General features: G+C 40.5%; 1 protein-coding gene across 2 annotated transcripts in view; it reads left to right on the top strand.

Annotated features, from left to right (window-relative positions):
* The window catches only part of LOC121195225 (synaptotagmin-2-like), a 53,202-nt gene extending 35,522 nt beyond the window's left edge, over positions 1 to 17,680 (top strand). For both annotated transcript variants that reach the window (XM_041058552.1, XM_041058561.1), the window contains 8 exons: positions 5,836 to 6,051; positions 6,394 to 6,554; positions 10,720 to 10,857; positions 11,078 to 11,245; positions 11,805 to 11,972; positions 12,597 to 12,714; positions 13,021 to 13,154; positions 13,858 to 17,680. In XM_041058552.1, coding sequence (XP_040914486.1) covers positions 5,856 to 6,051; positions 6,394 to 6,554; positions 10,720 to 10,857; positions 11,078 to 11,245; positions 11,805 to 11,972; positions 12,597 to 12,714; positions 13,021 to 13,154; positions 13,858 to 14,073 — 1,299 coding nt within the window. In that variant the 5' untranslated portion in view covers positions 5,836 to 5,855 and the 3' untranslated portion in view covers positions 14,074 to 17,680. The remainder of the gene's footprint in view (positions 1 to 5,835; positions 6,052 to 6,393; positions 6,555 to 10,719; positions 10,858 to 11,077; positions 11,246 to 11,804; positions 11,973 to 12,596; positions 12,715 to 13,020; positions 13,155 to 13,857) is intronic.
* Positions 17,681 to 20,174: the final 2,494 nt, after the last annotated feature.

Raw genomic sequence — 20,174 nt, 5'->3', positions numbered from 1 at the left:
CCCTGGTCGTCTGGTGGCCTGTGACAACCGAGCAGCCATTGCTGTTATTTCTCTTTGAATACAACAACCTTTTCACAGTCCCTAATATTCAATACTTAATTTTCCACCCCACTGCTCCTGACTGTTGCCCTGAGCAATGGTCACATGACCTCATAACCAGTTTTCCCTCTGTTTACAGAAGCCATTTTGAAAGTGTGTGTTGAGATGTTTTTAAGTTTTGAACCATGTCCTGCATTTTATTATGGATGAAAACACACACATGTTTATCAATACACACAAACACACACACGCACACACATGTTAATGAATCTGCACACATATAGATCTGCCACTGGCAGACAGCTGTGTGAACTAGTAGAGAGACAAGTAGTCAGAGCTTAAGGAAAACGAAGGACTTGGCCGTCTGGTCTAGGTTGTTAATTAATTGCTGTTCAGGGTACTTGTTGTTGTGTAATGAAACAGCTGCATGACTTTAGCTCACTCTCCTTAGGTGGTTTTCTCTTGGATCTGACCTGGGTGCTAATAAGCCCTTAAAGAACACAATCCACGACACATGGAGACGGCCTTTCTGCAGGCGGAAGTTTCCCATCACTGGGGAGGATGCCACACTATGTGGTCAGTGGGTCATCACGCATGACGTCAGATAAGGAAGGAAGCAGCATTTCTTAGTCATGTGTTAAATGTGAGAGCGAGGAGATGCAGTTATTATCATTAGAGTGTGACAGGTGTGGGGTAATTAAGTAAGAGCACTTAGCCTGTGGCTGTATTTGAGTGTTTCTAAATGACTCATATTTTTCTCTAATGATGATGAAGACAACATATGATGTGATCCATTAGTGTGCATGTGTATATTTTGAAATGTTCTCCTACTATTCGTATTTATTGCTGATACACTTGTACATTGCATAAAACGTGCAGTTCAGCCCCTTAAATGTACTGCAAAGAGCATTCCCGTAGCTAAGGGGCTAAAATGCCGAGCATGAACCACAACGTCCCCCAATTTGAGCCCAGCTGGGGGCTTTTGTTGCATCTCTCTCCACCTCAGTGCTCCACTGTCTGCAATAAAAGCACAAAAATTGCCCGAAAATACAAAAGAAATCATATCAAAGCAATGAAAATGTGCCATAGACAAGAATCAAGGTGAAAGTCGTCATCTCTTTTCCATGTTATTAGTAAAATCTTTACTACAAATCAAAAAGGAGAAGCTGCAGATAAGAAGTAACTACATTAGGGAAGGATGTGAGTTGTAGGAAGATATCTCTAATAATAACGATATTATTTAAATATGCATAACATTGCAGTGAACAGAGTTTTTCCTGTGGAAGTGCAGTCGAAGGGATGCATATAATGAAATGTGTGTTTATTTCAATAATCCAAAGTCTAGAGAAGTGACTTCACCTTCACGTGTCTTGGCTGGTAGAGTTTAAGTGACACGTTTAACCTTCATGTACCACAGCTAATTTTCAGTTAAACTGCCGTGTTAGTACGTGGGCTTTCTATACACATTTTGTTTGTGCAAAGATAAAAGCGATTGATCCCCATCCAACTTGGGGCAGTGTGTTTAGTGATAAGGGGCCGATCAGGCCCATAGCTGCTCTGCTCTGAGCCATGGAGCCGAGCCATTTTGTTTCAACAAATTCTGATGACTCAAACGCTAACGAAATGAGACTCACATTGGGAGATGGAGCTCAAAACTCCCACATATCTCAGTAATGGAGTATTATATGAAATGAATAATGGATAGGAAGGCTATTTTTAACTTTAATTCATCCAGGGAAGGTTTTCCTGAGCATGAATGCTCTTGTTTCAGCAATGCCCTGCTTCAGACGTACACAGTTACACACATTCACACCTGAAAGCTGCTCAGTGCAGCCACAGACTGATGCCTTAGCTACTGTGCAGCTCCACTGGAGCAGATGGAGGTCAGGAACCTTGCTCAAGGGCATCTCAGTGGTGGTAACAAGCAAGGGGCAAGCTCTATTACTTCCTTTCCAAGATTTACTCTGTTGGTTCAGGGACTGAACCACCAACCTCCCTGTCAGAATCCCAGTTTTCTTACCTTTGGGCCAGAAAGAAAATTTTACAAGCTGTGTGTGTGTGGAAACTGTGGTTTCTATATATTGTAGTGTATTTATCTAGTTATTTTTTAGTATGCAGAGTTTAGGTCCCTCTGATTTTTAGCCATGCTAGAATCGTGACCCTAGGGATGGAAATGTTGGCCTGTCGGTCCACACCTTTGGTCCAGACTGAAATATCTCAGCAACTATTTGACAGATTGCCATGAAATTCCTTGGATGGAGGATGAATACTAATGACTATGGTGGCTTTTCCCTATAGCATCACCAGTGGGTGGAGGTTTTCACTTATCTGGTGAAGTAGCTCAGCGTCTTCAAGCACAACAGTTTGTACAAATATCCTAATTACATTGGCGATCCCCTCACTTTTCATCTACCACCACCATGGGATTGTCTCAACAGTTAGTGGATGCATTGTCATCCGGCGAGAAGTGTAAATGGCCCAGTACTTTGGTCTGTGACCAACCTATGACGTTCCCATCAGCTCCTGCTGCTACACTTCGTGTTTAGTGCTAATAAGCAAATGTTGGCATGCTAATGCAGTAAACTAAGATGGTGAATATGGTAAACATTATACCAGCTAAACATCAGTATGTTAGCATTGTCACTGTGAGTATGTTAGCATGTTGATGTTAGCATTTAGCTCAAAGCATCACCATGGCTAAGTATAGCCTCACAGTGCTGCTAGCATGGCTGTAGACGAGACATTCTTCTGTTCTATTTCAGTTGTTAAAACTATATTTCTCATTAAGGACTTTTGTTTCTGTTTATATAGAGAAGTCAGGACTGTGCTATTGTGACCAACTTGTTATTCAGTAGATGAAGCGTTGAAACTTGTGCCCTGTTTCTAATGATAGTCATTGTCACTTAGCTGCTAATTCCTCACAAATCAATCCCATTAAATACCTGGAAAAAAAAGGTAGGGTCTGAAGGTGTAAGGCTGCATTTTTCAGAGAAAAAGCAGTTTATATAGTTGATTGGTCAGGAGTGAGGCACTAAGAGCTAGCCATGAAGCAGGACTAATGGCTGTAATAAAACAATAGCGTAAGTCTGTGTCCTGTCTGTCCTCACTGCCGCCCTCAGAGTGGAGGAAATAAAATACTTGAGCACATTTCCATGAATGTTAATTTAATTGGTCTGGCTTGGCCTGATGTGAGGGACAAACAGGATAAAATGAACATAAACCTCAGATGTAAGTGGATGCTTTTAACATAGTTAGAATATCCACAGTAATGTATAACACAGAGCAGAGACACTGAGGCCTGTGATTGCCATTTTATTGAGCAAGGCATTCCTTTTCAAATGTGTGATGGGTGAAAATGATTCAGATTTTCAATAGCTTGGATATATAAAATGCATATACAGTGGTTCAGTTTCTGTTTTCAGTGTATTATCACAAGATGCCGGCCGTTTGTAACATCCTCCTACATAACAGCAGCAAGTTATTTCAGACACATATATTTGAAGATGTATAAACTGGCTCTGGCCCCTGAATAATATAAGCTTATCCTTCCCGCTGTCAGTCTCAATTTAAATAATTAATATGTGGCAATAAATAGAGGCAGAATCTCCGGCACCAACTTGGAGAACTGGCGTTTGAGAAATGGGAAATTCCTCTATTTTTGCCCGTGTCCCCATGACTTTATTAAAACCCAACAGCTAAAGTCTCCTCTTGTTATGCTTGTCATCCTTCTCTGCTTTCTGAATCGAGGCCTCACCTGATCACTGCACTTGTTACACTGTGATTTTTGGAACCGATAACAGCCCTGATTGAACATTTGTTTGGCCTGTGGAAACACCACTGGAGAATGACTTGTAGTTGTTCATTGTGGGTTTTTTTCTACGCTCAAACACCTTTCCTGGACAGGCACTGTTGGCTCTGGTACAGAGGAAAGTCCAGACAAAACAAAGGTGTGATAAATGGGCGACTGACGGTTATTTCTCATAAATATTGTTGGTCACTGATCTCAAATCTTTGTCCACTGACCTCACAACCCTGTGAAATATGTTAGAAACACTGTAAAATGGCTGCGGCATGGACTCCCATAATAAATCATTTTATAAAATAAAGTCCTTTGCACCTCCTCGGTGGAAATGGATTGAATGTCACAAAGCAAAAGGGTACAGGCCTTGGCTGAGTCATAAAAAAGAGCTTTATCATAAGTTTCAGAAACTTTGTCACAGTTGTTTTGCACTTTCTGTGGAAAAACACCCATTGGTCATGGCCGAGAAGCTGGAACCAGCAAAGTGTTGGCATGTTTGCTTTGGGTGAAATGATTATCAAAGTAGTTGCAGTCTATTTTTCAACTGATCAGCTAATCAATTCATCGACTCATCGTTGCAGCCGTACATCCATATCAATCAATATTTCATGATTTTAAAATGATAATAACTCATATTGCTGCAACCTTTAAAGACAAAGGGAAAGATGTTAGAGAACTGCCTGAGCTTCACTGACTGCCTTTCAGCATATTACAATCACTTCTGGTAATCTTTTGCAACAGTATGTGTCCTTTGGAGTGACTCACACTCATCAGAAGCTTTAAAGGATATTTTACTTTTTTTTTCAAGCAAAGTGCTTCCAGTTGTCTCTATTAGGTCTCTCTTTTTTCTACACAGATACATGTAAGTTGGTGGAGAAAGAGAGAAATTATTTCATTTTGAACATGATTTTGATGAGGGAATATTACACAATATACTCTTTTAGTCATGCTGTAATTATTCAACAAACAGAAACCAGGTGAAATATTCATGGACTGTGTTTGCACAGTCAAGAAATCATTTTAAATATAAATTATTATATTATTTGGATAAAGTTTTTGGGTGTCACTGTCACAGCAAACATTGTGGATGGAATCATGGATCATCAGCGCTTGAATTAAAGGGACTCAAGGCACATCAGTGACAAATCTTGAAAAGTCAGTTTCAGTTTGTTTGTCTGACTGTGTTTGCTCTTGTGGCAGATGTCGAAGAAAACGTTAGTGGCTCAGGCGTGGACCTTGTGAAGACATACTCTCTCAGCAGTATCAGCAGATGCAGGAAATATATGTACTAATTTGTTTCCTGTCCAATGTGACCCATATGTTACGCTGGTGCCCCCAAGTTACATTACATTGCATTTATTTGGCAGACGCTTTTGTCCAGAGTGACATCCATTTATTTCTCGTGAATACACACCGTCAAAGAGCAATTTGGGGCTCAGTGATTTGCTTAATGACATTTGGACATGTGAACAGAAGGAGCCTGGGATCAAACCAGCAATCTTCTAACAGCTGTCCCTCTCTACCACCTAAGCTACAGCCACCTTTTGAGCTTTTTTCATTATTTATTGATTTTTGCTTGGTGTTTGATTTAGAGGTCAGGCTTAAAACAACTCTATTAGCCCATGCTGCACCAAAAACTTATCCCTCCATTTAGGCAGTTGGGTTTAACAAACCAGAACCGGTAGGATTTTGAGAATACACCATGAATAATTTCCTCTTTTGACTGATTTTTGGTAACTTAATGCATTATTATAAACGTCAGTCTTGTGTGTTACCACATTTATCCATGAAGTGTTGTGGCCTGTGTGTCATTTTTCCTTTTTCAAATGTCTCCGACAACATTAAAATTGGCTGGATGACTCAACCCTTTAATGAGTTACTGTGAATATCCACCTGTGACAGTGTGGTGGCACACAATAATGTGCAGGTGGAGAAGAAGTCTCAGATGGCTGGATAAGTGCACATTTATCAGACAGTGTTTTCATGCTGTGTTTCAGGGACTGTGCGTGCAGCCTAAATGACGAAGTTTAACTTGTTCAAGCACCAGACAACTCCCATGGTTGCTGCTAAGCCAACAGGGGCCAGTGCCTTGACTGTGACTCCAGCCCCTGTCGCGTTAGTCTCCGCTGACAACTCCACCGAACCAGTCAACAAGAATGATGCCTTTGACGAGATCAAAAACAAGTTCCTGAATGAAATCGACAAGATCCCACGTGAGTGCCCAGACAAAACCCAGATCTCTTCCGATCAACCAGCTCGTATCAATGTGACTCTTAGCAATGATTTGGGAATTAGATTTTCTCTTTTGCTGCAGGCATCGGCAGCCTCATAATGTCTTCATTCAGTATTGATCACTGGCTGCCCTTTCTAATGGCAGCGAAATCTAATTTTCACCAAATCTAATTGCTAACCTAACACCTCTTACTAAATATATTTGGCCCGAGACATGACATGGAATAGGCTAAATGATTGGTTGGTCAAATGTCAGACTATTTGCTTCTTCTCTTTCTGGATGTGACGTGCCATCTATACATTGGTCTGTATATTCTCCTCAGTGCCATCGTGGGCCATCATTGCCATTGCCGTGGTCGCTGCTTTACTCATTCTAACATGCTGCTTCTGCATCATCAAGAAATGCTGTTGCAAGAAGAAGAAGAACAAGAAGGGCAAGAAGGGGAAGGGTGACATGGGAATGAAGAACCTGAAAGGCGGAGAGGTATGTGTCACCGCAGGAGGTCGTGTCACGGCCGAGGGAATTTACACCTACGCTGTTTTACGCATCAAGGCCAACTTTAACCTGTATATGAGCCTATTATGTAACAGCTGTGGGACTTACATTACAGCTTTGTACCAGAATAGAAAGATAACATGCTTGTAGCAATAGGTTTTACTCAGTAACAGCAAGCTGTAAATTGGACCAATAGTCCTCATGTTATACATTTTAGTCAAGTGACATTAAGGAAATGAATTTTGAAATGTGTGAGATAACAGATCACTGGCGCAGACTGTTTAACTTTTTGATGACTTTCTAACCCAGTCAAGTGTATTCTCCACAGGTGTTAATTACATTCTTTGCCCACCATGATTTTTCATTTCTCTCTTTTCTTCTTCTGTTTTTTTTTTTTTTTTTTTTGGTTATTTAATGTATTTGTCATGAATGTTATTGTTGCTCTTTCTCTCACTTGTGCTTTGGGGTTTGAGTGGAAAATGACAGGACTCTTATCTATTCAGTCCAACCATTGTTTGTTTCATACAGTCATTAAAGAGTAATTATGAAAATTAGTACTTAGCACAATGGTGTTGTTTTGGCCCTATAATTATTATTTTTTCACACATATGATTGATGATTTGACAAAGTACACTAAATTATATCTAAAACTGGAATTATTTTAAAACCTAACGGCCCCGCTGCACAAGATACGATTGTGTTAAAGAGGAGGCCTCTCCATCTGTCATTTTCCTCGCTCCCTACAGTGTAGCTGACTGCATTTGCTGTGATTACCCTTCTTTGGTGTCTGCTGTGAGTTCAATTTCTTCCTTTGTCTCTGCTCTCCTCCTTCCTGCTTTGTGTCTTATGTGTGCTCCGTGTATCTTGACTGTGGTGGACTTCTCTGCCTACGGTAGGTCTGATGGCACGCGGCAGCCCTCTCTGGCCGCTCTGTGTAAGCGCAGCCCAGGGCAGGGGGGGTGAGCGGTGATGGGGGTGGGCTGGGCTTGGAGGGATTGGATTGCAGTGATGATGACAATGAGTGCTATGGCTTCCTTAGTTTTTTGCAAGCTTAGGTGCTGCGGGTGCTTGAGGAATCTATGGGAGCGATTAAGCTGCTTCGCAAAATCCACTGAACTGACATGCCGCACCAACTGCTATGTCTTGATTATCCAGAGATTGCAATTTTTTGGCAAAAACAACAGAACAAAGACCTGTTTAAGTGTCTATGGTTTGAAATGAACATGAAACTCATCCTATGGTTGAGCCTTTGAATGACGAGTGCACTCAGCAACTCACTAGAGATCACTAACATGCATGTGCAAGGGGTAAGCTGGATATTTGTCAAATAATAGCTGAAACTTTGCCTAACTGGGAGCTTTGAGCATGTTTCCACCATGACAGGCCTCGACTTGTGCAACACAACCAAAAGCTGATATCTCACAAATCATTCCTCTCCAGATATACAATGACTTGGGGTGTGAAATTCCCACGCTGTCGCCCCAACTGTGCAAACACGCTCCGAGTTCCACAACAGTTAAAGCTGTTTGTATCGCTTGACAAAGACCAGCATATGCCCTTGCAGTAGGTACCATTGAATGGCCACAACTTGACTTGAGAGTAACTTTCCTGGATGACCCATGCTGCTGACATACTAGGTGACAGTCATTGATGCCCCCTCTCTCCCTGAAGCACTTGGGTCTCACTGAGGAGAAATGGTGGGCCAGAACGTTTGCCGACATTTGCAGTCAACTCCAGAGGCCTGATTTCAGTCGATTCAAAGTTAAAGCTACAGTCAACTGACCGTTAACGCTTATTTCATTTAATAAAACCTCAGTGCTGAGCTTGCAATTCACCTCATGGAGTTGACCAAAGGGCATTCATTCAGACATACCATGTCTTTATCTCTGAACCCCCCACTGGAAGTTTGAGAACAACTGGAAATTCTCAATGTAGCATGATCCCTCCATGGATGCGTACATTTCACTCAGAAATTTTGGGGCCTGACAAAATTTTATCATAGAGGTTTAAAAAAAAAAAAAAAAACATCAAAGCATAACTTTTACCTTCAGAAAGGTAATAAGGTAATTCATTTACATTTGCCATCAGAAAGAAACGTGGAAACTGCATTGTGTGGCCTGGCATGCTTGAATGAAAAGCATTTACCACCATAAAGATAGAGAATGCCACATATAAGGAGTACTGTGTGAGAATGTGTGCGTGAGAGAGAGAGAGTTTTTAAGCATGCATGAGAGCCTGCATGTAAGCAAATGTCTGTGTGTATGTGTGTATGTGTGTATGTGTGTGCGTGTGTGCGTGTGTGTGTGTGCGTGTGCGCGTGTATGGGGGGTGGACAGCACAGTATGGTGTGTAGTGTGTGTGTGTGTATTATCTGTGTGTGTGCCCTGTTCCTCTTCCAGCTCATCAGTGAGTAGCTGGACCCTCCAGTCTTACGAAGACATCAGTGTTTTTTCAAGAAGACAGCCATAGGAAAGTAGGCCATACTGAGACGCTATCCAGCTTCATACAGTATCCGAAATGAAAGGTTACTTTAATATTTATATCAGAGCAAACTGCCCTCACTCGATTAGTTAAGACCGCCTCTAAAGAGATGAAAGACTGAGGAGTCACTGGATGTGATGTGAAGGCAAGATGGATGATAAAAGAGGACTTGATTTATCTTCCTCACCCCGCCCCGATTATCTCAGGAGCAGTTAGCTGTCAGTAAACAGCCAAATTTTGTTAGAATATAATTTTAAGAGTCACAGTGATGCACTGTAGAGTATCAGCTGGGAAAGTTGTTTGGATTAAATTGTGATATCTTTCTGCAATTCATTTACAGTAATCAGGCCAGAGTACAATAATAGCAGCTAAATCCTATCATCAGTACCAACGTAAACACAATAATGAGTCTTTGGTACATCAGGAGGAGATAAGTGACAAGCAGCACTATTGTCTGGGTTGAAGTAAACCTGTTTGTCAAACAGCTTACACTGTCAGTTGGCCCAGCGTGTGTTATCGGAGGATATTTTCCTGCCGATTTTAGCAAGTTTGAGAGCTTTTCAAGAAAAGTGTCAGGAATCACTGAGTCAGTGGTTTGATCAATAGCTCCGTCCTTCAGCGAGGACGCTCTGCTTCCTGTGACAGCTTGTACTGGAAATATATTTTACACGGGGTGGACAAAATAACAAGAACACCTGTCACTATAGTGCAATGTAATGCTATAGCTCTGCAATAAATACTCAGTTTATGAAAAGCTTTAAGTGTTCACTTTTGTGTCAAAAAGACTTAGCTTTGTGGTGCTTTAAAAAAAAAACAAACAAAGATATCCCATAATATCCTTCAGCCTGTTTACTTGTGACCTCAGCTCATCTTTGCTGATGCAGCTTTCCTCTGTGTGGGATACGCCGTCACGATGTTTGAGACTGTGTGGACAACTTAATATGGCTCATTTGGTGTGAGTAATATTTTGTGGATTGTGGATTTGTGTAGCTGCCTTTGTAACCTTGAATTCCCTCAAAGTTTCCCATTTTGCCGCCATGTTCCTGTTATTTTGTCCACACCTTGTAATGTCCCAATTAATGGCAGCCACACAAGTGAGTCATATTAATTTGAAAATCTATTCACAGTAATAAAGGCTTGATAAGCAGCATTTTTATTATTGAAAAAAAGAACTCCTAGAATTTTTTTTTTTACAGCTATTGTGTTAGATTGCATTTTAATGTAAGGTGTTCCAGTTTTTTCTGTCCACCTCCTGTATATTGACTGTTTTTTTCTGTTGTTTCTCTCTTTTTCTCACTCTTTCTCTTTGTCTCTCACTCCACTCTTTGCACAATTACACATATTAAAATTGCATTTCTACAACAATATGTAGTCCAGAAGAAAATCCCCTGCCTCTGATATTAGCAGATTTTAACATACCTGTAATGCTCATGAAAAAAAAAAACAGCAAATGGTGTCACCCAAGAAATAGTGAAATCAAGTCAGGTTGCAACCGTGGTCATCGATGAACAGATTGCACTAGTAACACCGGGGTGAGCGGGGGTAAGTGGCAGGTAGGTGCTGTGACTAACCCGACTGCTGATGCCCGAGGTCTGGTGTTCAGCACATCTGCCATCTCAGAGCCGGCCTCTCACTCCTTCTTCTACCACCTGCCTCCCTTCTGTCTTTGCAGAAACAACAGGATGATGACGATGAAGAGGATGATGTTGAACCTGGACTGACTGGGGACGAGAAAGAGGAAGAAGTGAAGGAGAAAGAAAAGCTCGGGAAGCTGCAGTACTCCATTGATTACGACTTCCAGGAGAACAAGGCAAGAACTTTAGTAGTTAATTTTACATTCTTGTCAAAATGAATGTGTCCTTTGTGTGACATTTCCTCTGGCCTGGTGTTTCTGTGTTGATTACCCAAAAATAAAAAATGGGATCAGCGACATTGTGAAGGATTTAGTATTTGGTGTGAGCTTGGGAAGGGTCTGCTGTATACTAACTTTTAATCTCACACATCAACCCTCCTCCCTCCCCTCTTCCTAGCTGACTGTGGGAATCCTGCAAGCAGCTGACCTCCTCTCCATGGACAGCGGTGGCACCTCTGACCCTTACGTCAAGGTCTTCGTCCTCCCTGACAAGAAGAAGAAGTTTGACACAAAGGTTCACAAGAAAACGCTCAATCCTGTCTTCAATGAGACCTTCACCTTCAAGGTATGCTGAAACACCTCACGGTCACCCTTTACTTATTACTTATTAAAACTACATGGACGTCTCTCTCTCTGTTTGATGGGTAGACAGGTCTTGTAAAAGGTCAACAGCTCCACTTCTTTTTTATCACTTTCTTTTAGAGCTTAGCCGATGCTTAGATTCCGATTTCTTTCTCACGAACAATCCTGGCCAACGATGATAAAAAACAGCACACATACTGAGGGTGTCTGACACGGAGAATGTAGTAGAGAAAGAATCAAATTAAAGGAGAGGGCCACCTCTGGTTCACCTTTCTTGCTGACACAGCTCCATAAAAAAAAAAAAAACAGTTCAAACAGCTTTACCTTATCAAAGTCACGCCAGTTCTGCTGAAGCAGCACGTTATTAAGTCTGGCCATTTTAAGCTCCAGGTCAAAGTCACAACCCATATTGATTTATTGTTCTGATCTAGCTGAATTTTTGTACATATTTTCTTATATACTGTTAGAAACATGTGAATTGTGCTTGATGATTTGACCAAAAAAAACAAATGACTTAAACGCGTTTGATCACTGACTTACAGATTCCATTCCAAGAGATGGGAGGGAAGACTCTGGTAATGTCCGTCTATGACTTTGATCGCTTCTCCAAACATGATGTCATTGGAGAGATTAAAATACCCATGAACACCCTTGACCTGGCTAAGCCAATTGAGGAGTGGAGAGACCTGGACAGTGCAGATCAAGAAGAGGTAAGGGCCGCCCGACAGTAGTGGTTCCAAACAGCCACACCAGAAGGTAGAGTGAAAATATGAGTTACTAATATTGGTTGAGACAGTTTAATAGAATGTAATGGAATACATTTAATCAGTCTTTCATCAAAAAACACTTTCTTCCGTAAAAAGCAACTAAAACAGCTTACTCAGCTGATGACGTAGTACAAAAATAACCATGAGGAATAACCAAACTTTGTCTGTTTACCAGTGAGCTTGAAGGACACACTTTTGTTTTCTAACCAGCTGCACTGTAGCCTGTAATTTGGGGCTTTCATCATGATGCTGCAACAGAATATGAACAACAGATTTTAATCAATGCAACTGCTGCTTCCCCAGGGCCACCTTAAAAAGAAATACTCCACAGATGACTTTGCTTGCAGTCTCTGATATTTTATTAACTGTTGCAAGAACGACTAGATGTATTTAAAAGATCATTTCTGCTGCTATTATAAAAGTAAGTGGCACCAGGGAAATATTGATATTGACTGTGTAGATTTAAAATTTTACTCATGGGGGACAGTTTGTGTATCTGTGTATTATACATCAGAGTTCTGCGTCAGACCTCCTTTAACTCTCTCTCTCCTTCCCTCATCCTCACAGCCAGAGAAGCTGGGTGACATTTGCATCTCCCTGCGTTACGTCCCCACTGCTGGAAAACTCACCATCTGTATCCTGGAGGCTAAGAACCTGAAGAAAATGGACGTGGGTGGACTGTCAGGTGCTGTATAATCGCCACTATTTCAGTGTTCACAGTTTGGCAAAAATAGGTAGTTTGGACAGCTTAAGGTGACATTTGGATGCTCGCAGTGGGACTGCAGTGTATGAAAGAGCGTGCCTGTGAGCACAGCCATTAGGCTGGTCCTGCTCTGCTCACGTGCTGACGCTGCAGTACTCACCATGCAGCAACTCTCGCTCCCCCTTGCTCCAGCATTGGCCCCATCTGTTGGTGCATTACAGCACTGCAACCCAAACATGCATGTCCAGGTCATCTCATCATGATTTTTTGTCTTCTTTCTGTTTTCAGATCCCTATGTGAAAATTAACCTGCTGCAGAATGGCAAGAGGCTGAAGAAGAAGAAAACGACAGTGAAGAAGAACACTTTGAATCCATACTACAATGAGTCCTTCAGCTTTGAGATTCCTCTTGAGCAAATGCAGGTAAGGACACGGAATCATTGGTTAAAATCCTTGAAGATGTGTCAGGGCTGGAAAACGCACCAGAATAAACTTAACATGTAGAAGTACTGTTCTGAAGAGATAACTGGTGTTAAAGAAGTACTGTATCCCAGCATAAATAATCATTACTAAATACTGTGAAAAGGAAAATATGTAAATATTTCAATATCAATGTGCCCTACCAAGCAATCTCAGGCAGACGCACATCCGTGAATTGCTATATGTGCATGAAAGACAAAAGAATAACCAAGTAGGTCATGTGGCACCACAAACTACATCCTCCATATCCGAATCAACACCTCTTTAAGTTTCAATAAAAGCTGAACATTATAACCTTCATGAAGGTAGGAGATTTTTGCAGCATTGTTGTATTAAACAGCATTATTTTTCAGCTAGGTGTACCTAATGAACTGGTGAAACAAGTTGTGATCACATCATTGCCATAGCATCAGTTGTTATGGTGAACTATGGCAAACCGTTGCTTATTTGAACAGCCAGTAAGTTACAAAGCAACATTATCATTCTTTTGGGATGTTCCCTTGGGATGTTCAGCAGCTTGTCGCTAACTGTGTCTGTCTGCTCTGAGTCACAAATGAGTCACTTTCCATTCCTGACATCCATGTAATAATTATGATATTCTGAACCTTGCTGTAATGCTCCTCCCCCTCCCCCCTGATTCTCCCAGAAAATCCAAGCTGTGATCACAGTGCTGGATTATGACAAGATTGGCAAGAACGATGCCATTGGAAAGATCTGGGTGGGAAGCAAGGCCACAGGGGCCGGGCTGAAACACTGGTCCGACATGCTGGCCAACCCCCGTCGTCCCATCGCCCAGTGGCATCCACTGCAGCCAGAGGAGGAGGTGGATGCCTCCCTCGCAGCCCTGACTGCCAAGAAGTAAACTCCCGCCAGAACACATCGCCCCCACCTGCACCTACCTACCCATGCATTTCCCATCAGGTCCCACATATCAGTGTATATTCCAGAAGAACACCCCGACTGTGCATCCACTCCCTCCACCCCCTTCCTCTCCCACTGCCACCTTTCAAAAAGATCCATAGATACCATTCGACATGATGGGAAATATAGTTTAAAAAAAAAAAAGAGCATCATGTTATATTAAATCATGTCATTGAAAAAAGAAGACAAGTTACAGGATGGACAGAGACTCCGTTGATTTCCTTTAGATCTATTTTTGTATTGGGGTTGTGGTTCCATTAATAAGAATACAGAGTAGACTATGAAGAACAGTAAGAGTGCTATATGGGAATCTGGTGATAGAGGGGATAAAACATACATTCACTCATGTTGTACTTCTCACCCCTTCCCTTTAGTGACACAGATTGCTTAGAATAGTGCTTAATAATAAAATGCTTTATACTGCCATAAGATAGAGAAATAACACAAGCAGGTCCATTCCTTAGGTGTATTGTGCACCATGTTCCACACCTGCCAGTTATCATACTAGATGATTCTGTTAGTTTGAAGTACATTCCTAGAGTTGGGTAGCAAGTAGGGATAGGCAACATATCCAGTTACCCACAAACACACTGCCGTTTTGATTAGTTAACCTTCCACCCTTCGTCTCAGGAAAACTGAGAGGAAACTGAAACTCCATGCCTTTTTTTCTAAACGGGTTGTTATTATTCAAATACTCCACTTGATGAGGAAGAAATGTCGGATTCAAAAGCTTGACCACGTGTTTTTTCAGTGATGTAAGGCTCGCGACTAGTGTTAGTTTATCCACGAAATGGTATGTCAGTCGAGAGGGAGGGAATGATGGATTTTCAGTGAAAAAAAAAAATGGGGGTGTATTTGTGTATTTTTGACTGTGCAAAAAGGCCGCATCTGTCATATGAACAACAAAAAGCAAGGAAATATCAGAGCGGGTACAACAGAGACTGATTTCAACCACCAATGACATGATATTTACAAGGTGTCGATTACTGCCTGCAGTCTACCACCTCCCCTCCCAACGCCTCAGATTCTGTATCTCACTTGTTCAGTGCTACTGCCATTAGTCACGGACTTGACACAAGGGTTTTACTTCAAAGGAATCCCTATAACCGTCTTACAGTCATAAAGGAGACAAGCCTTCCAAGTAACAAAATAAGCAATTTTCAACTACCAGGGACGCCTTCCAGTTAGCGGTGTTGTTCTCTTCATTTCTTTCTTTCTTTCTTCCTTCTCTTTTTTTCTATCTCTTTTTTTTCTCCTTTTTATTTATCCAGTTGTATTTGATTTTATTTACCTTCAAACACTTTTATTCCTCAAGCACTTTAACTCCAGAAGTTGCATTCAAGTACCCTCAGAAACCAGAGCTTTAATTGTTTATGTTAAGAATAACTGCTGGTTTGAAAAAATAAGCGCAAGGGAGTGCATTATGTTAGCATTTTTTTTGTTGTTGTTGTTTTGCCTCAGCTTTTTGTGTATGTGTTTGGATTGTTACGTTTACGTTTCTCACTTGATTCCAAGAATATGGTCTGGAAGAAGGCACTGATCCACGTGTATTTTATACACAGCTTACCAAACTGTTGAATTTAATTGCACTACTGGGTATTATTCTGTTCTGTGATCAGTGTATTTTTTTTTTGTGATAAAAATGTTGTGAGATTGAATTTTTCTGTGGCACAAGTGGCACCAGACAGGTCTCCTCATATAAATGGACTCCTCTTATAAAAAAAAGAGACTTGTAATCGGTTCAGTGTATTTGTAAATTAATATTCTGTTGAAGAGAGGATTGTGAGGGTGAACTTTGTGACAAAATCCAAACTGTTGTTTGACCAAAACTTATCAGCCTTTGAGCAAATTGGTGAAAAATTAATTGTTAATTTAAATCCTGACATTAGCCAGGTGCTTGGAGTCCGGTTTCAGGCCTAGTTGATTAAAATCAGTCCTGTGTGTGAGCACCAACAGCAAAAACTACCCGTTGACTGTGAAAAAGTCAATGTGAATCAAATACAGTCAACATTTTAAACAGTACAAGTTTTTTTTTGGTTTGTTTGTTTGTTTTTTTGGGGGGAATTTAATGAATGTTTCTCTCCGTTGGAAATTGTAACTTTTTACGTTTTTATAACCAACATAAACCATGTTCACATTTCTGTTTTTCACCTAACACAATCTATTTTTCTTCTGTTGAAGCAACACTAAAGAAAAGGCAACATGGAAGCAATCAAGCAACCCATTGGTGTGTAGTTTTGCCTATATACATAGTTCATACACGTTGATACTGCATGTTTATACAAAATACTGTACATAAGAGCATGTTTTAGAGACGAAGCAAAAATATCTCGTGTACGTAAATGGGTGTCATTTGTCATTTTAATAACACAATGAAGGGGAAAAAAAAGATGCACTGTATATTTTCTAAATGAAACAAATGTGTATTTATTTTCCATGAGGGTCATTGGAGAGAATGTCATACAAATATTACAGTACTATTACTAATAAGAACCTTTCCACGCCTGAAATTCTTAAGCAAGTGTGTCGTCCAGTACTGTGTGTGAGTTCATGTAGGATGAAAATGTAGCCGCATGCTTGCTATCTAATTCCTGGTGATCAAAATTTTTATTTGATATCATTTATCTGCCATACATTTTGTTTCTGCACTTATCTGAAGGCCAATGTTTGACTTATTTCAGAATTTTATTGCTATTCCTTTTTTCTTTTTTTTTTCTTTTTTAATATATATGTTAATTTTTAGTGTTTGGAATGGGCCGGGGTCTCCAAGTCTATAAAATGACTATTTTCTAACAGCAGATTTGGCACGGTGTTTTTCTGAAATAACTAATTAGAAGAAGATTGAATAACTCTGCGATCTGTAGGTGGATTGTAGGAGTCATTATTTGTGCCAGTACTGACCCAGAATGAAATCTGTTGGATCATTTCTTTACATAAAATACGTTTCCAGGGGCCAAATGATTATTAATCCCATTCCAGCGAACACAAATGGCTTGGAATCCCTTCTTCTCTCTTTCTTTACTTGGAAGTTTTTATTTTTCAGTTCTATTTAAATGACCTGAAACCCTTCACGGCTGTGTCTCTTTTACTGTGTTTATTATACAATAACGTGTACGTGTATACAAGATAAATGAATAAGATAAAACTAAAGCCATAAAACTCAAGCACTAACTCTTTAGAGCTCAGCTGAGTAGCTAGAGTTTATTTATGAAGAAAAAAAAAAATCTGACGTCTTCATTTTCCTTGGCCAGTGTTTCTCTTTTACATTCCGTTATAGAGGTCTTTGTTCATCAAGAGGGCAAAATCCATTTTACTGTATATGTGAGCAGTGAGAACAGTTGTGAGTTCAGTAGAGTGAGTGTGTCTTTTTCTACTTTCAGAGATGTTGATGTCCTTGTTTCATAGAGGTAGCTGATTTTACAGTATTGTGATTAGTAATGTATATGCCTTGTTTTGATAGTATAAATAATAGATATAATATCACTATAGATTCTCAATAATACTGCTAAAATTATATATATATATATATATATATATATAATATATATATACATATGAGAGTGTGTTCTATTCATGGGCTGAGTGCAATTTATGAACCAAACTGGGTCACTCTTCAAGTTTCTCTTCTTCTAGTTTAGCAACAGAACGTACAAGTGACTTCATGTACAATCAATAACACACCGCTGGCGAGCTAAGGCTCACACTGATGGTTTCTGTTGGTCCGTTCAGCAAATGTCTGAAGCAGCAAAATAACAGAGTCGGAGCTCCAACAAGAGAGAAACTTAAAACAGTGGCATCCAGGTTTTAGATCTGAATCCCTCCCATAGAACTATGCATAAAGTTATGATTTTAACGGGAACATGGCAAAACGTATATGAAAATATGGGAATGCGCATTATGTCATGCACATAATATGAAATTAAAGGAATAGTTCAAAATTTTGAGAAATTTGCTTTCTTGCAAAGAGTGAGATGAGGAGATTGATGCCACGCTCAAACGCTAAATATGTAGCTTGAGCCAGGAGATGTTTAGCATAGCTTAGCATATACACTGGAAGCGGGGGGGAAACAGCTAGCCTGCCTCTGTCCAGAGGTAACAAAATCCAACTATCAGTATCTATAAAGCTCAATCCAGTCACTGATGGTCTTAACCTCACGGTGACCAAAAGACTCCAGGAAGTCATTGCTATGGGACAGGAAATTGTCCCCTGTAAAACCGCTGCTTGTCATTTTTACGTTTTAGTTTGTCTGCTGTTTAATCAAGTGAATGCAATGTATTACTGAGTGAGATTTAGAGGTGCTGGTTTACTTCTTCAGGGCAGGACTAACTGTTTTCCCCCTTTTCCAGTCTATGTGGTATGCTAAGCTAAGCTAACTGTATCTTGGCTCCAGTTTCATACTTTGTGAAGTCTTCTCATGTAACTTGGCAAGAAAATAAATAAGCATATTTCCCGAATTTCCCAAACTATGCCTTTAAGTTCACCTCAGTCTCTGAATTTTCTCTGAAGTAAACATGAAACTGCCGTCTATCAATCTGTCCTGGCAACAATCTCCAATGTGTTGTGTAACGCCGCACATTATCTAATGCAATATTGTATTTTTTCACTGTCCCATTTTAATGTTGCTGACTGTGACCAAATGATGCGCCGAGAGCAATTCAAATACAAGCTCTCAGTGCGTTTCAGAAATACTGCCAGTACCTGATTACAGTTGCCTGCATTCGTCGCCACTGTTCAAATCTAGGCAAACAAAACACATCAGATGATGAGGCAAATGTGATTACAGGTAAATTTATAGCACACTTTTTTTTTTTTTTTTTTAATTTCCTTTCACTGCTCGGGTCACCACAGTCACGTGACCACCGGACATCTAAGTTCTATGGGGGACAGAGACTGGGAAGCTGTGTGTGCATGCTTGTGTGTGTGTGCGTGTGCATGCGTGTGTGTGTGTGCGTGTGCATGTGCGTGTGTGTGTGCGTGTACGTGTGTGTGTGTGTGTGCTCAAATCGATAAAGTGTAGGCCCTTTAGCAGACATGGTGCAAAAACACAGCACTGGAATATATATAATGACAATATACAGTACAGGTCTGCATGCATCGGACACATTACTCATTCTTAAATGTACATTTTTGTGTGTGTGACTGTAATGCTCAAACAATCTTAGTTATATTTTGAATATGGGGGTTAACCTGTTCTGTTGATAGCTGTGTCGATGTACAATACCTTATGCACAACTGCATCTGAAACTGTGTGCTGTTTCAGCTGTGCAGAGACAGTTTTAGAGCACCGTTCACACAGCTAGTTGTGTTTTTTTTTTTTTTTTAGTTTGTTTTTTAAACAAATGTTGGGATTTAAAAAGGGAAACCATCCAAAGTTCAGTAGATCATTAACCACCTTGTCAAATTGTGTTGAGAAACCTGTCAGCAGGTAAAGACACCACTTTGAAACATGATGTCTTGTCTCTTCTATTACTCGCTGTATTTCTTCTTTGTATTCTTGTGCATATGTGTAATCACTCTTTCTGTCATTTTATTTTCTGTGATGTGTACTTCTAATGTAGAATGTAGGACTGTATTCGAATCAATGCCAGAGATATGTCACCATACTCTTTCACGATTGCGTTTTTGTTTGTGTCTTTGTCCTGTTTTTGTGTTACCAGCTATGTTACCATCAGTATCGTTATGCTGAACAGGAAGCAGGCTCATTGAGTTCTCCACTGAATCTGCTTTTGCTGAGCGTAAAGAATGCCGGCCTTCATGTTTACAACATGGACATACTGTATACTGCCAAACATGCAGGACCGTACCAAACTCCCCTCTTGAGTGCTTAGTCCTCCAGCTCATCCCTGATGCAACTGTACTCTTAAGACTCTTAATTTCTTCCACCTCTTTCTCTTCTTCATCATCTTTTAAAGCATCGGAGGACAGCCAGGTTGTGTCCTCTAGCTGTGTTTCTTCGTGTCTAGTGTTGTGGTGCGCGTGTTCATGTCAGTACTTGTGCCTACTGTGGATCGCATGCTTTAGCCCTTGACTGGACACAAACG

This window comes from Toxotes jaculatrix, chromosome 2 (assembly GCF_017976425.1).
Source record: "Toxotes jaculatrix isolate fToxJac2 chromosome 2, fToxJac2.pri, whole genome shotgun sequence".
Taxonomy (NCBI): Eukaryota; Metazoa; Chordata; class Actinopteri; family Toxotidae; genus Toxotes; species Toxotes jaculatrix.
Note: the sequence above shows the minus strand (reverse complement) of the source record. Positions and strands in the feature narration are given on the sequence as shown.